At 39.2% G+C, this 17,549-nt stretch overlaps 1 protein-coding gene across 1 annotated transcript; it reads left to right on the plus strand.

Annotated features, from left to right (window-relative positions):
- The first annotated feature begins 3,932 nt into the window (after positions 1–3,932).
- Positions 3,933–12,744, plus strand: LOC139740438 (6-pyruvoyl tetrahydrobiopterin synthase-like). The gene is made up of 5 exons (XM_071651031.1): positions 3,933–4,062; positions 9,331–9,410; positions 10,382–10,404; positions 10,844–10,900; positions 11,631–12,744. The coding sequence occupies exons 1-5, from the start codon at positions 3,986–3,988 to the stop codon at positions 11,826–11,828; spliced, it is 435 nt and encodes a 144-aa protein (XP_071507132.1). The 5' UTR covers positions 3,933–3,985; the 3' UTR covers positions 11,829–12,744.
- The last annotated feature ends 4,805 nt before the right edge of the window (positions 12,745–17,549 follow it).

Consider the following 17,549-nt stretch of genomic DNA (forward strand, 5'->3'; position numbering starts at 1 on the left):
AAAGAGAATAAAGCAAAACACTTTGGAGCTACTGTACGGGACCCCGTGCAGGATAAGATATCTGACTTTGGTATTTTGATATCCGATGGATATACTACTTCCATTGCAAAAGAAATTAGCCGTGACCCTTTTCGGCTGAATGAAACCAATATTATGTGTGTGTGTGTGTGTGTGTGTGTGTGTAGGGGGCACTTTGGGGCTACTGTCTGGGGCCCCGTACAGGATAACATAACTGGCTTTAGTGCTTTGGATATCTCTGATGAGTACTACTTCCGATTGCAAAGAAAGTAGCCGTGACCCTTTTCAGCTGAATAAAATCAATGTGTGTGTGTGTGTGGGGGGGGGGGGGGGGCGGGAGGGGGAGGGGGTAAGGGGACAATTTGGGGCTACTGTCTGGGGCTACTGTCTGGGGCCCCATGCAGGATAAAATAACTGGCTTTGGTATTTTGGATTTCTCTGATGGGTCCTAATTCCATTGCAAAAGAAATTAGCCGTGACCCTTTTTCAGCTGAATGAAACTATTGTGTGAGTATGTGTGTTGGGGGGGGGGGGCACTTTGGGGCTACTGTCTGGGGCCCCGTACAGGACAAAATAACTGGCTTTGGTGTTTTATATGTCTCTGATGGGTACTACTTCCATTGCAAATGGAATTAGCCGTTACTCTTATCAGCTGAATAAAGTCAATGTGTGTGTAAAAGAATCACTGCTATAATTTCTTTTGCAATGGAAGTAGTACTCAAGGAGGTATCAAAAACACCGAAACCAGTCATATAGCTGTACGGGGCCCCACGGAGTGTTCCTAAAGTGTCCCCACATGTAATTCCACTATCAAGATCTGCATCCCGATCTATTCAATCTGTCAGATCGGGAGAGAGCGGCAAAAGTGTACGGGGACCGGGAGCATCGTAGCAGCAGCGTTTGGGTGATGGGGTTGGATCTGGCAATTTTACAGATCGGGAAGAAATTTTGAACTGGTTCAAGATTATTTTCTTCCTCATCTCCCCATCAAGATTGACCTATTTTGAATCGTAGCTCAAACGGGGAGAGAGCAGTGACAGTGTAAATACCGCGGGATGAGCGTAACAATTCCAGGTTTTTCTGACCGTAGTAACAGCGGCACAAGAACGGGAAATATACTTAGTCTAAACTAGACACCGACGACATGGTCCCGCTGCTGCGCCGCTTTCTTGATCAAAGCACGACCTTCCCGCTTTAACGACGCTCTCACTAAGTTCTCTACTCTCGTATAAAATCAAGGCCTGTTCCTACGACGCTTCATTCCTGCTTCGATAACGCTGTTGGCCGCTTTAGCTACGCTGTTCCTACGCTTTCCCAGACTCAATTATGCACGTCTTCCGCTCTCGCCGCTCTAAAATCGAACGTAGCCGATACGCTGGAAAATGTTTGCCAGAACAGCAAAACTGATGATGATGAGGAGGACGCGTTGTCGTTGTCGCGAAAATGAAGACGAAGGAGCGCATATTAAGAAGAAGAGATGCAAACAATAAAGAGAATAAAGCAAAACACTTTGGAGCTACTGTACGGGACCCTGTGCAGGATAAGATATCTGACTTTGGTATTTTGATATCCGATGGATACTGCTTCCATTGCAAAAGAAATTAGCCGTGACCCTTTTCGGCTGAATGAAACCAATAATTATGTGTGTGTGTGTGTGTGTGTGTGTGTAGGGGGCACTTTGGGGCTACTGTCTGGGGCCCCGTCAGGATGAAATAACTGGCTTTAGTGCTTTGGATATCTCTGATGAGTATTACTTCCGATTGCAAAAGCAAGTAGCCGTGACCCTTTTCAGCTGAATAAAATCAATGTGTGTGTGTGGGGGGGGGGGGGGGGGGAGGGGGTAAGGGGGCAATTTGGGGCTACTGTCTGGGGCTACTGTCGGGGCCCATGCAGGATAAAATAACTGGCTTTGGTATTTTGGATTTCTCTGATGGGTACTAATTCCATTGCAAAAGAAATTAGCCGTAACCCTTTTTCAGCTGAATGAAACTATTGTGTGAGTATGTGTGTTGGGGGGGGGGGCACTTTGGGGCTACTGTCTAGGGCCCCGTACAGGACAAAATAACTGGCTTTGGTGTTTTATATGTCTCTGATGGGTACTACTTCCATTGCAAATGAAATTAGCCGTTACTCTAATCAGCTGAATAAAGTCAGTGTGTGTGTGTGTGTTTGTACGTAGGGCTTATAGGGGGTGGGGCACTTTGGGGCTACTGTCTGGGGCCCCGTGCCGGATAAAATACCTGGCTTTGGTGTTTTGGATATCTCTGATTGGTACTCCTTTCATTGCAAAAGAAATTAGCCCTGACTCTTTTTAATTGAATAAAATCAATGTGTGTGTGTGTTTGTACGTAGGGCCTATGGGGGGTGGGGCCCTTTGGGGCTACTGTCTGGGGCCCCGTACAGGATAAAATAGCTGGCATTGGTGTTTTGGATATCTCTGATGGGAACTACTTCCATTGCAAAAGAAATTAGCCGTGACCCTTTTCAGCTGAATAACATCACATTTCTGGGGCCCTTTTGGGCTACTGTCTGGGGCCCCGTACAGGATAAAATAGCTGGCATTGCTGTTTTCATGATAAGTACACCCAAAGGAACAATATCCACCAACTTTTGTCCGTGACCCCCTTCGGCTGAATAAATCCATTTTTCGGGGTCCCTTTTTGTGGTCCCTAGGCTTACGGTACAGGATGTGACTTGCCAGCAATTCATTTTATTGACCCTTGGCCACATCCTTACATGATGAGACCATCAAAAAGTGTGACCCTTTTCAGCTGAATAAATGCTCTGGGCCCCCGGTCTATAACTGTAACTTTTTTTTCCCCATTGCAAATGTACAGAGAACAATTTCTCCGCAGTGTATCCTAACAACAGGAAATATTGTGAGGCGCTGACAGCCATCACCTCATCTAAGAATGTGCAAATGCGGATGTGACAGAATCACTAATTGCCTATATCAACATCCATGTTTCATGAAAACACTGAACTGCGACGTTTAATAACTAGGCTACTTACCTAACTTTTTGCTAAGTGGGGGGGGGGGGGGGGGGCGGAGGGGTTGGGGGAATGACCCAATTGACGATGGGTCATGACAAAAAAAAAATAGTCTTCACACTTTGTTTGCTGCCATTTCTCTCTCAATGGAATGGCAAGCAAAAACAAAACACAACAAAAAACAAAACAAACAAAAGTAAAGAAAAAGGAATCCAAGGGGGTTTAAACTGCATGTCTAAGCTGTCCCCCGCCCCCATAGATCCGTCACTGCTTTCTATCAGATTGTGATGCAAAATTTCATCAGTTTTTTTTTTACCCTATATCCGAATGTGATGAAACTGTGATAGTTTTATTTTCTTTTTGGCACGAGGAATCCAATACTTGTAACCGTCCGCGAAAATAATGTACGTCCGAAGACTGTAGTGTAGAGATCGAATACAGTGCTCAACCACGTAACACTGACCTACGTGTGCTCAACGCACAAGCGCACGTTTACATTCACCAATCTTTAAAAATCTTCATAAATCTTTAAAATTGAAAAAAAAGTCATGTCAATGATAAAAATATAGCAAAAATGTGTATTGTTATGGGGAGGAATTAAAGCATGGGTGAGTTTGGCTGATATGGGACTAACAAATAAATTGTTGGCGTACATTCTAAGACTATATTACCAATATAGCAAAAGCTTAGCTCAACCATGGAGCTACTCTCTGTTAGTAGCTCCATGGCTCAACCATGGAGTTCCGTTCAATGCTGTTTTTGTAGCTCCATTGCTCAACATACGGATCCTGTATGAGCATGAGATGCGGTTCGGTGAACCTGCATCATGCAGCCGCCGAGCAGCCCGGCGCGCCCAGCTAGCAGCAGCTGAGCTGAGGATGAGCTAGATGGCTAGGCTTGTGGAGCTGAGACGTGCGCAGGGGATCTGCTAGTGCTGGTGGTGAGCCTTGAGTACAGTACATTACAGTTCCTCAAAATGTGCGATGAAAAGAAAACCCCCATCGCTTACCTGACGAGGATTGAGAAGATTTCTTCATGTCACAGGCTACACAGGTATAGAGGTTACTTAGTGCCATAGTCTAGACTATTTTACGTGGTATTTTACTTGATAATTTGATAGTACCGTACAGACACAGCAGTGACAGGGTCGCTGTGCAGAATTGCAAAAGTCACGCCGCCCTACGTACGGCTTCTACGTCTGTTGGACTACCATCACATCATCACATCACATCACATCTGATACGGAAGTAGAGGACTGGATCCTGTAGTATTCCGGTCTCAACATAATATAATCATCTTCTTGTTGCTTTATGTGCGTTGAGGAGCAGAGGTTTTAAATTTTTCCCCCCTCCAATGTCTGTCTAATAAATCTTTGAAATTATTAATCGAGGAAGCTTCAACAACATTAGCAGGCAATCTGTTCCAGTCGGCAACTACTCTCTGGCTGAAAAATGTACTTCTCAGTTCTAATCTTGAACGTTTGGTGAAGAGCTTGTATCTATGACCTCTTGTTGATGAGTGGATGGCTGGTTCGAAAAACATGTCACCAGAAATCCCCAACTTTCCATTGAGCAATTTATAAACGGTAATCATGCCGCCTCTTCGTCTCCTGTAGTATAATGAGTGTAGGTTGAGTTTTTCCAGGCGTTGTTCATATGACAAACATTTGAGTTCAGGAATCATACGAGTGGCTCTTCTCTGCACTCTTTCAACTTTGTCAGAGTCCATTTTATATCTCAAGTGCCATAAAATGTTGCCTTACTCCAAATGAGGTCGAACCAAAGATACAAACAAAATAGGAAGTATTTCCGTCGTCATTTGTGAGAATGTCCTGTGTATAATCCAGTGGCGTATCTAGGGAATACGGCGCCCGGGGCAAGCGCGAAAATTGCGCCCCTAATTTCTGAAAAAGTGTTCAACCCCAACCCCATCCCGGTAGGGACTTTAAACAAAGTCCACATGATATGCTTTTTCAAACACTTAAAAGGGGTCTTTTGCTCCAAGGGTGATTTAAATGTAATGAATTTTGATAAATTTTGGCGAGCGAGCGCAGCGAGCGAGCCGAAAATTTTCGTATTTCAGCTTACAAAACATGGAATTCTTGTCTTTTTTGCGAATCAAATCTTACAATTCTAATCAAGATATAGTGACGGCCTTATAGATAACGATTTATACCAACAAACTGCATGAGGAATTTAAAAAGTACTCTAATTTAGTACGCGCGAGTTAGCCGAAATTTGTATATTTCCACGTCTTCATCACATTTTGTTCTTATCTCTTTTTCTTTTTTTTGGGGATAAATTTTGGCGAGAGAGCGCAGCGAGCGAGCCGAAAATTTTTGTATTTCAGCTTACAAAACATGGAATTCTTGTCTTTTTTGCGAATCAAATCTTACAATTCTAATCAAGATATAGTGACAGCCTTATAGATAACGATTTATACCAACAAACTGCATGAGGAATTTAAAAAGTACTCTAATTTAGTACCGCGAGTTAGCCGAAATTTGTATATTTCCACATCTTCATCACATTTTGTTTTTATCTCTTTTTTCTTTTTCTTTTTTGATAAATTTTGGCGAGAGAGCGCAGCGAGCGAGCCGAAAATTTTTGTATTTCAGCTTACAAAACATGGAATTCTTGTCATTTTTTGCTTATTAAATCTTACAATTCTAATCAAGATATAGGGACGACCTTATAGATAACGATTCATACCAACTAACTGAGGACTTATAATACTAGTACTCTAAATTAGTACGAGCGAGTGAGCCGAAATTTGTATATTTCCGCGTCATCATTACGTTTTGTTCTTATCTTTTTTGATTTGTTTTTTTTTGCGCCCCCCCCATGCTCGAAACCGTTAGCGTCCTCTCTTGATCCAATTGGCGATCGTTTCAGAACGAATGAAATTGCAGCCGCTGCTCCGTGTAACATTAAATTTCCTGCTTAATATGAAATGACATGTGTGAACACAAAAGACATTGTCATTTTGTCTGCGTCATCGTCACGTTTTGTTCTTATCTTCTTCTCTCCTTTTTTTTTTTTTGATAAATTTTGGCGAGTGAGCGCAGCGAGCGAGCCGAAAATGTTTGTATTTCAGCTTACAAAACATTGAATTCTTGTCATTTTTGCTTATTGAATCTTACAATTCTAATCAAGATATAGTGACGGCCTTATAGATAACGATTTATACCAACAAACTGTGGACTTGAAAAAAATACTCTAAATTGTACAAGCGAGTGAGCCGAAATTTGTATATTTCCGCGTCATCATTACTTTTTGTTCTTATCATGCTTGATTTTTTGCGCCCCCCCTCTGTATGTTCGAAACCGTTGGCGCCTTCTTTTGATCCAATTGGCGATCGCTTCAGAACGAAAGAAATTGCAGCCGCTGCTCCGTGAAACATTTTGCCTGCTAAATATAAAATGACATGTGTGAACACAAAAGACATTGTCATTTTGTCCGCGTCATCATCACGTTTTGTTCTTACCTTCTTTATTTATATAAATTTTGGCGAGCGAATGCAGCGAGCGAGCCGAAAATTTTTGTATTTCAGCTGACAGAACATGGAATTCTTGTGTGAACACAATAAACATTGTTATTTTGTCCGCTTCATCATCATGTTTTGTTTTTTTCTTGTTTGATTTGGTTTTCTGCCCCCCCCCCCCCCCCCCCCTTCCGGGCGAGTTTTTTTTTTTTTCTTCTTCTTCTTCTTCTTCTTCTTCTCCTTCTTCTTCGTTTTTTTTCTTTTTCTTCTTCTTCTTTTTTTCTTTTTTTTTTCGTTTTTGCGCCCCCAAGGAGTGGCGCCAGGGGCACGTGCCCCCCTTGCCCCCCCTAGATACGCCACTGGTATAATCCCAAGTGTTTGATTTGCCTTTTGGACAGCTGCTGAGACATGTTGATGGAGATTTAATTCTTCATCTATTATAACGCCAAGGTCCTTTTCCTGCTTGGTTGCTTCCAACTCTACACTATTCATTCTGTAGTTTTCCCTGTGTGGGTTATTTTTTCCAATATGAAGAATCTTACATTTACTAACGTTGAAATCAAGTTGCCATCTTTTACTCCATTCATCAGCATGAGTTAGGTCAGTTTGAAGCGATTCCTGTTTTGAGGCTGTACTGACATCGCCGATGATTTTGGTGTCGTCGGCAAACGTAAATACTGAGTTATTCATTATATTCGGCAAATCATTTATAAAAATAACAAAATATACCGCAAAAAATACCGCACGATAAAGGTTTTGGCATTGACAAGCACGCCGAACTGAGTGATACGAAGAGGCTAGAAAGCTTCGCCTAGCCCACCATCCTGCACCGGGGGAGAAAATGTACCAGTAGGTGCCTACATGTACTGTATATTCCAAAGTAGCTGGTGGCACTGGCCAGTGTTTAATATGCCGACACCTGTCTCAACAGACTGTATGTCTTTACTCTGAAGTTACCTCAATTAATAATTTCAAAGATTTATTGGATAGTCATTAGATGGAGTGGGGAGAAATTCAGAACCTCTGTCTGGCTGCTCCTCAACGCACATAAAGCAACAAAGTTGAAGTTAATTCTATTATTTTGAGACCGGAATACTACACGACCAGTCCTCTACTCTACTTCCATATCAGATGTGATGTGATTAGTGGTCTCTGGAGACGAAACACAGCAGGGTATTCATTCCACAGTATAGATATAAATTACATTTATCAGAACACGGCTCTACACTTTCAGGGTGAACGTCTTTTGAGTGCACAATTGCCGTCATTTGAACGATGAGTGCAGTCTTCACACTGGTATTGGTAATTTAAAAATATAATGATAATACTAGTAAAGTTTCATGGCAATCCTCGCCCTCAGAGTGCTGAATTTAGAAGCCTAAAATAATTCATCCCCCTAAAATCTAGGAATAAACGATTGCCAGAATTACTCGAAAACTAGACAGAAATATCCATCTGTTCTTTAATACATGTTTATATCTTTTTTTCTTTTTACTTTGATGGTTCTCCACTGTGACTAGAAAGGAGAGAGATTCTGATTCTGAAGCCAGACGTAGTCTCTGCAGAACATCATCCCCAACGATAAATTTGTTTACAGACTGATCTTTTGGTCTACAAAGACCTTGGCCCCTCGGGGTACAGGCCTAAAATACTGATACAGTATAGTAAACTCAGCTCCGTGTCATCTTTGGCAAATTCATTACCGATAACACTACTGGAAATGAATGCATATCACGTCCTTGATACCTGTACTGCAGTAGCTAGTAGTAGATCCTAGAGGCATGCACATGTATTTGCTATCAAAGAAGTTTGTATTACTGTTTTTTTTCCTTCGAAATATCTTAACTGTGCAATTCTGCAAACTCATTTTATTTCTTGTTTCATAAGGATATGATTAGAAAATATAAATCACAAAATCAGCAATGTTTGCAACCAGATCACGCTGGTACTACAATATCATTCAACCTGGTGAACTTGTTCATTATTGGCACAGAGACTCCAACCCTAAGCACCTTCTGATCGGGAGATTCTCCCGCCTGAATCCCCTAGCAAACGGGAGACTCGAACTTGATGTGCGCGAAGCACACATCACGAGCACGAAGTTCCTTGCAATCTAGGGTTCTAAATGCTCTATCATGCTATCTAAGGGTTATTTTTCAACATGCAATGAAATTAAGTAAGAAATCATTTCAAGCGGGAGAAATTAAATCTCAAGCGGGAGAACGGGAGATTCTGCAAAAATGGGCTTTCGGCGAGAGATCTCCCGTCGAAAGCAGGAGAGTTGGAGTCTCTGTTGGCATTGCGTACACAGTATTTATGTGTCAGTGTTGGCTGCACTGGTCACATTACTTATGGCTATAAAGGTGACATCATCTCACCTTGTGAGCATCTTCAGACATCTAACCTGTGATTATGCACCATGTTCATCATCATTTTCATGAACAAAAAACGTGGAAGTGCATTAGTTTTAAATACTTGTATGGATTCAACTTACTGTCCTCTGCAAGTTTGTATGCATCTTTTCTTCCAAAAAAGTGTGAAGAATAGTGTGGAATTAAAAGATGAATGCATTACCTTCCTCAAAACTTCCTTCAGTACTATTTAGCAATCAATTATATCAGTTATTAAATGACCCACTTCATGTAATGGCAGTTTACCAAGTCATTTAAATTTCAATGTGGTGACATGTATAATGTAGTGCCTTTTTCTTGTTAATAACCAAGTAATTACTAATATTTAGTGCAAATTGCCTGGAGATTCGCTTTCAGTTTGTACTATCAGAGAGCATGGTCATACTTTCTGTTCATATTTTTGTGTACACTTTGTCTCTCATGACAGCCCAGCTCTCAGTGATGAAGAGAATACTGCGCTGTATGGAAAGTGCAATAACCTACATGGGCATGGACACAATTATACAGGTGTGTAGAACTTTGCCTGAATAGGTGGGGCTTTGCATAGAATGTCATGTGGGACCCCAGCAATTTCCTTTGGCATTAAAATGGCATATGTTTGGGTTATGTCTATTGGTATGTACCACGATCTGCTATCCTGAAATAACAGATACCAGTAAACCGAGTAAGTGCCATTCAAGAGAGATAGCCATATGTTCCTTGTAACAAAAAAATAATACGCTATTTCTGTAAACAGTGAATCATATAATTACTGTATGTATACAGACATTTTACCTTGTACATGTCAGTAGAATTTTTTCCCCCGTTTTTTGTTGTTGATGTTGACTGACTAAATTTTTCCTGAAGTATGATATACATTAATTCTAGATACATTAACCTGATGGTCTCTATACTGTAGTAATCTCAAAAGTTATTTCAGTTCTTAGTATACTATTGATTCCTCATTAAAGTAAAGGACTAAATTTGCAGTTTTGGAGAGTAAATTGTGTATACTGTAAAATCAGTAGAGCTCTGATTGGGAAGTTTACCGGTAGTCTTGCTTCAGTGTGTGTAGAGACCTGTCTAAGAAGTTGTAAGTCTGTGATATACGATGTAAAACCCCATACCTGCATACACGTGACATTTTATTTCTTGATAGAGTTGTGAAACTGTTTTTGGATTCAAGGGAATACTTCCTTTGTGTTATTATTTTCATATCTGAATAGATGATGTGTTTGTGTTACTATTCATGGTCTGTATAAAATGTAACGTCCACTTCTACGGTGCCACTTCTACTGTGCCATGTAGTAGATTCTTGATTAGATTTCTTACTACAGTGTACGGGAAACCACACTTTCATTGCCAAGAACTTATTATCATACATCCATGCAATGTACGTGATGTGTGTTTCTGGCAATTATGAATGCAGTCATTTGAAGAAATCTTTTTCATTTGTTTTGAATATGTCTGTGATTTGTTCTTTTTTTTTTCATTTTCAGTTGAAGTGACTTTGCGAGGAAAGGTAAGGAAGCATCATCTATATTCTGTTTTTCATGATGACAATTTATAAAGAACTACAATGTATCTTTAGATAAAAAACAAAAACACAAACTTAAGGTGCTTGAACATGCTGCAAGCAAGCACAAGAATGTTTTATTACTTGCAGAATGATTCCAGTCAAATACATAATTGTTACCAGGGGGAAGTGCGGATGTTGTATCCATTTAATTTTGGGGAGGTGGTTACATAAAGGTTTGATATTGATGAAGATAAGATTTTCCTCATTGCATTCAAGAGGCCCCTTATCAAAGACACTGAAATACTTATGCTGATGTGATAATACACAGCTGTAAGAATGTGATAAGGTTTATTCTCATGATCACATAGAAATCCATTTTCCTTTCCTGTGTTGTTTTTCATATGTTGATTTATCTTCTTAATTTCTTTTTTTTTTTCCCCAGGTAGACCCAGTGACTGGAATGGTAATTAACATTGCGGATTTGAAGGAGTACATGAAGGTGAGGAGTTAATGACAAATTTACCAACACTGCAGGGCCGGCGCTGCATTTTTAAAAGTGTGTGTGTGTGTTGGGGGGTTCAGTTTATATATATCTGGTGCCGCTTATGGGTTTCTTTAGCTGACGAGCAAAAAAACAAACAAAAAACGACCCTATGTATTCCTAAGTATTATGCAAAAAAAAAAAGTGGGTTGGGGGTGCTGGCCCTGCACTTTACCATAGGACTTCGTAATTGACTCAAAGCACTTATCTTATGTTGTGTGCTGTCTAGAATGTTTCTTTTTGAAATGATAACTGGGAAAACAATCATTTTTGGGGGGGTTAAAAGTCTAGCTGAATGTTTTTTTTTTTTCTTATTGGTTCAGATATATGTTAAGTGAGGCTTCCTTACAATATTTTAGAACTATATTAGTATAATATCTTGTTCTTCTGAAGAATGAAAGTTTATTCCATGCAGTAGCCACTTTGGGGAAACTTTATTAGAAATTAGAACTTACTTTTCAACATATAATTTTCTTTTGAAGATTGTATGAGAATACAAAGCTTAAATTCCTGTGTAAGTTGTAGATAAGTGTTTTTTGACAGTTTTTGGTAAATTCTTTAACTGAGAGATGGTAGAAACACTATAAAATGTCATTTGAATTCAGTGTAGTATGTCATTTCCTTTTTCAGTCAAACCTGATATTCTGCTCCTCTTACAGTGTGTGTAAATTTTGCTCTATTTTTACAGGTTGGATTCATAGACCTCTTGGACCACAAGAATTTGGACAAGGATGTGGAGTACTTTAAGACAAAAGTCAGCACAGTGGAGAACATTGCCTGCTTCATCTGGGAACGCATGTCCCTGTGTCTACCTGATCCCACTCTGCTCCATGAGATCAAAGTTCACGAGACAGACAAAAACATTGCTGTGTACCGAGGGGAGTGATGGAAGACTGTGGAAGTGCTTCTGCGCTTGGAGAGGGGCAAAAAAAACCCCCACAAAAACAATCATTCCTCTCTTTGGATTTTCTTGTCATGCTGCCAAATTGTGCTAAATGTGATAAGTTGTGAAATGCTGGCCTGTGGTCATAAATGGTTACTGTATGGACAGAGAGATTTTTAGTCTCTGTGCTGTGTATGGAGAGATTGTTATGTAGATTGACTGAATACACGTAATCCTTTGACTTATTGACTTGACCTCCTGTGCCTCAGTGAAAAGGGATGCAATGTCCCTTTGGCATTGGCATTATCCTTTTTCACTTTTCCATTGGTCTGATTTTTTGGCCCCATACTTGTGACAGAATTATTCTAGTGTTACCAGCAGTACTATTCATGGGATCCATTGACAAACACCTGATAAAGAGTCTGAATGTCACTGGTTTCAAATTGCTCAAATTCTTCTGACCTTAGCATTACTATAAGATTTGATTGGTCTTACATCATTTCCTAAAACCTACAACCATAAACAGTACTAATGTGTGGACAACTCCTGTACACATTTATTTATTTTTTTTATTCCTTTGCCACAAAGTGGTGGGTGGAGGCATTACGTTTTTAAGGTTGTCCGTCTGTAAATCCATAGTCAATTGTGTGAATGACGTAACTTTAGAACCGTTCGAAGCATCCAAACTTTTTGGGTCATAGGAGGGAAAGGTCAAATGAAAATACAAAAATTTTACCTGTTTTCCATGTTTTGAAAGTAGCTCACAGTATTATCATGGAAATTGCTATTTGTGACTGTGCATCACAAAACCAACAAAAAGTCGCACCCCTTGATTTTATGTGAGGACTCAAAAAAGGTGAAAGGGGTCAACCAAGGCAATTTTTAGTTTTCAATATTTTCTAGAAGAGCTTTTCTTCTTCTACATAAGTTAGGGATCACAAAATAAATGGGAAAGTGGGTTCCAGCAGTTTTTGTACAACCTTTTTTGATAGAGTATAGTGTGATCAGGTATGACTTAGAGGCCCAATTTTCATTTCTTTAAAATCCTTTGCATACTCTTCACTTTCGACTCTAAGAACTTTTGAAAGGATAATGCTACTGCTTTGAAAGTTAGCATTAATCATGAATGGAATGTGTTCATAGAGCATGCTTAATTTCAGCTTAATCTGATAATCTCTTCATTGTTGTTGCTGCGGTGGTTTACAACCTGTTTTTTGGTCCCATTCATCCCACAGCTAGCACAGCTTTGTAAAGATTAAAGTGCTTGAATGGATCTTGTACTTCAGAGCCTCTTTTCTTAATTCACACTTTTCCAGAATGTGGGCTTTCTTTCCAATATTTATATACAGGTTAGGAGAGTCCCTTTGAAGCCTGCTCTTTCAGAATCTGCCCATAACTAAAAATCCATGTCTGGCGACTTTTTTGTTGGTTTTTGTGGTGCAGGGTCACATACTGTATGATTACCAAGTAATGATTATTTGCCAATCGTTTAAGATTGACGTCTCACATTAGCAATATATGCACTTTAGACCTATTGAAAAGATACTGCGATACGGCGGAGGCATACTAGTCGCAGTGGAGACATTTCTATATATTTATTCTTTTTTTTAAAAGTGAAATCTGCTTGAGGTATAGACCATGCAGAAGCATCCAAACATATAATTTTATTACACATCCCAAAGTTGCATGCTTAAAAAGTTTGAAGAAAAAAAATGCCGACAACAACAAGGTTCCCATTTGAAAATATTCTTGGGCTTTGAAATGTGGACAAGAAGTAAATACAGTACAGCCATGAAACTTGTGATTTTTGAACAAATGCCAGATTTCTGATTTTGTGCACCCACATCACGTTACTTTGTAATTTTCTCAACTTTAATTTCTCATGACTCTAACAGGATATTATGGTGATAGGGCATTTATGATTATTATATTTGATTTGCATTTTTATCACTGATGATGATGTCCACCAGTTGTTTGAATTTCTGATTATTTAGTTTCATTCCAAAGTTCAAGTGCAATAAGAGGTTAATTTTTAAGACCTACTTGCTTGGTCAGATTTTTTTTTTTTTTTTACGAACATTGATTCTATTTCTGTTTGAGGCTACAGTCAACCTTGCCTATAAAGTTGAATCCATTTTGACTGAAGAAATAGCTTTGACTTAGAGAAAATTTAATGTATGAGGGATTAAAATCAATACATATCATATAAAGAGAAGAGGCCCTAGAAAGACCTTTGACTTAGGGGATTATTCAACTTAGGCTAGGTTGACTTTAGCAAGGTTGACTGTATATGCTTCTGTGTATGTTAGAAGTACATATTGGTGTGGCATTGTGTAGTCTTTGCTGGAAATAAAAAGAGCAATATAAAATCCAATAAGACATGAGATTTTAGCTTTTTCAATAGGGGCATGCATGCATTGGAATGTACATGTATTGTATTCATATGCAACACAAGCTGGAGATGATGAAATTTTGTGCAATCATTAGTGCAGGTTGTGTCAGCAATGTTGGATGATACATAAATAATGAAATTTGAGGCTCTCAAATATAATTCATTGTCCCACATGTACATGTTGTGTGGGAAAAGATTGATGATTACTGTTATAGCGTACGTTACAAGCATTCATGTAAGCAATATAAATCACTGCAATACAGGTAGTCTTCTGTACGATTTTAATACCAGACACCCAACTCCAGAAACTTCATGTCAGGTCAGTCAAAGTTTTTGACAGGGATTATGTAACACGATTATGTAACACTTCTCCATATTGATTGTCTCACCAGCCTTTCATATCATCCAATCACTCACTGAACAGAGGATCTTATTACAGTACTTACATAATTATTATTGCTTTCTTTAAAGACCTAAAGACGCTGCACACTGGCACTAGTCTGATGATTCAGGACCAGTAAAAATCACTGTCGGACCAGTGCTACTAACTTTTTCAGGAATGGACCAGTAAAAAAAGAAAAAAAAACAAAACAAAACTGGGTACCTACTGGTCTGACAGACAGGTTGGACCAGTAGAAAATATGGGTTACTAGTAGTGTGCAGCCGTGCCCTAGTTAGCACTGGGACACCACGGAGTGAGAAAGATGGCCCAGCTTGGATATATTCAGGAATATTACTAACCATATAAGGAATTGTATTTACGTGCAGCTGTATTTAAGATAGAGATCTCTGTGTAAGTACACACACCTGAAGAATCAGGAGTTGATCGTTACTGATGAATGAATGCTTTGATGCACATTTTTGCTGATTTGATGCTGTTTATTGTTTTTTCGAATGTACTCTGGTGGGCAGCAAATGAACTGGACCACCCATGAATCTCCACCAGTGGCGTGATTGCGACGAAATTTGGCACACGCGACACCCACGTTGTAATCTACAAGATTGTGTCTTAATTTTTTTTTTAATTATCAATTTCTGATTTTAATCAATCAGTTATGCAAATTAAGCACAACATCTAATTTTAGCTTAAAATACACAAAGTAAAAGCACTGAGAGTCTATTTTTTGGGGGGGTTTGTATATCTGTTTGGACATATTCAACAATTGTGCATCATAAAAACTACCAAAAGTCATTGAATTCTTATGTATTTCATTGTTTTTGGAATTTCTTATGTATTTCTTTGTTTTTACTTTTGTACTTTTCTTTGTTATTTCAATGGAAATTGTCATGGACCACTTTTCTACCATAATTAGCATAAAATTAATCAAAGTGGGGAATACACATAGTAAAAATAGACAGGTTTTTATGAGTTTTATGACAGAGCACTGTTTTCCATAGAAAATGTACCTGGTACACAAAATCCCAAAACTATGCCCATTTTGGGTGACATGCCATTATAAAAATGGGCGTGGCTTCATTATTGTGTGTAGACATTGCAAATTTGGTGTAAAAAATTGCGTGACACTTAGAAAAAAGTCAAAAGCCTTGCGGCGAGGTCTTCTCGCGTTGCAGAATTATAGCACAAAATATTGGGGGGGGGGGTGGGGGCGGATTCCATATATTCCGTACATTTCGTACATACTAAATAAACAATATGGTAGAGTTTTGATCAAATTTGATCTAATTTAACAAAGATAATAAATTGCGTCAGTTTCAGATGTTTTTACAGAACAATGACGTAGGAAAGCACTACATTTACTAGCAGGGAGGGCGCTATGTTTTTCAAATTGAGGGGGCTGACTTTATGGGAGCAGGGCACTCAATTTTTTTTTGATGATGGGGGGGGGGGGGACATTTTGCTGCCACATTTTTCTGGTGCCATCTATGGGGTTAATCGACTGCCAAGCAAAAGAAAAAAGTCTAAACATTTTCGCGATGACACTTCTTTACTTACATCACCCGACAAGGACCAAAACAAAAAAAGGAAGAAAAAAAAAAAGGAAAAGAAAAAAGTGGCACCCTATATTTCCTGAAAAAAAGTGAGGGGGCCCAAAAAGTAAGACCCTATATAATCCTGCCAAAAAAAAAGAGGGGGGGGGGGGGAGGGCAGCCCACACCCTGACTATGTACAGAGACTCCAACCCAAAGCACCTTCTGATCTGGAGATTCTCCCGCCTGAAACCCCTAGCAAACGGGAGACTCCAAGTTGATGTGTACAAAGCGTGAAGTTCCTGGATTTCTAGATGCTCTCTGGTGCTGTAAGGCTTATTTTTTCAACAGACGATAGCAATAAGTAAGAAATCCTTTCCAACGGGAGACACAGAGCCAGGGCGGGAGAAATTAAATCTCAAGCGTGAGAATGGGAGATTTTGCAAAAATGGGTTGGAGTCTCTGTATGTATATAATGCAAATGATGAATGGATTAATTTACTTCATTTATACAGGATGTGGTTTGTAGTTTAGATAATGAAAGATGGCACTAAAAAATGCCAGGTATTTCAAGCTATTAAAGCACATGTTCTTCTTGGGCTATGCGCTGGGCAGCATGAAATTTGTTAATCTGATGATGTAAACAAAAGACGTCAACATTGGAAAATTGGGTGATATTCAGCATGCATGGGTAGAAATAATGGGTAAATATAATGCTTGGGTAGAAATAATGCATGGGTATTCAGCATGTATGGGTAGAAATAATCTGCTTGGTAGATGTCTGCGCTCTCATAGTGCTTTTCTAGTTTTCAATGTGTTCTCTTTTTTCCCCCCTCATAGTTGGTGACTATTGTTGAATAAGATAATGTTGTTGTATCAAATTTGACATGAATAAGTTTTAACTGCAGTGTATTTGATAAAGTGTGCAGCAAAAATTACACTGAAGAATTTGCTTGACAAGGCACCCTAAGCAATGTCATATGAAGAGACTGACAGGTACTGTAAAAGTGGAAATTTTCGCGCATTTCGTGCAACCAGAAAGCACCGTGAAAATAAAAGCATGTGAATATTTTTGCTTGCCATATGTTCCTGTACGCAATGTATTGATTCCGCGGAATTATAAACATGTGAAACCCTTACCCAGTCAGGAGCGAAAAATTAGTATTAGCGAAAATATCCACTTTTTCAGTACATGCTGTATTGATTTAGGGAGAGAGGGTGTGGGAGGGAAAATTTAAATCGCCAAATTTATGAGATTGGCAATTGAATTTTTGTTGGGCCTTTTTTGGATGAAATTCATAAGTTGATGACTAAGAATAAGAATGCTAAGACACGCTAAAGAAGGAAAAAAAAAATAGTGATAGTGTTTTAAAAAAAAAAAAAAAAAGCAAAAGTAGAAGCTG

This window comes from Diadema antillarum, unplaced genomic scaffold (assembly GCF_040938485.1).
Source record: "Diadema antillarum isolate AM-2024a unplaced genomic scaffold, OU_Dant_1.0 seq00000854_RagTag, whole genome shotgun sequence".
Taxonomy (NCBI): domain Eukaryota; kingdom Metazoa; phylum Echinodermata; class Echinoidea; order Diadematoida; family Diadematidae; genus Diadema; species Diadema antillarum.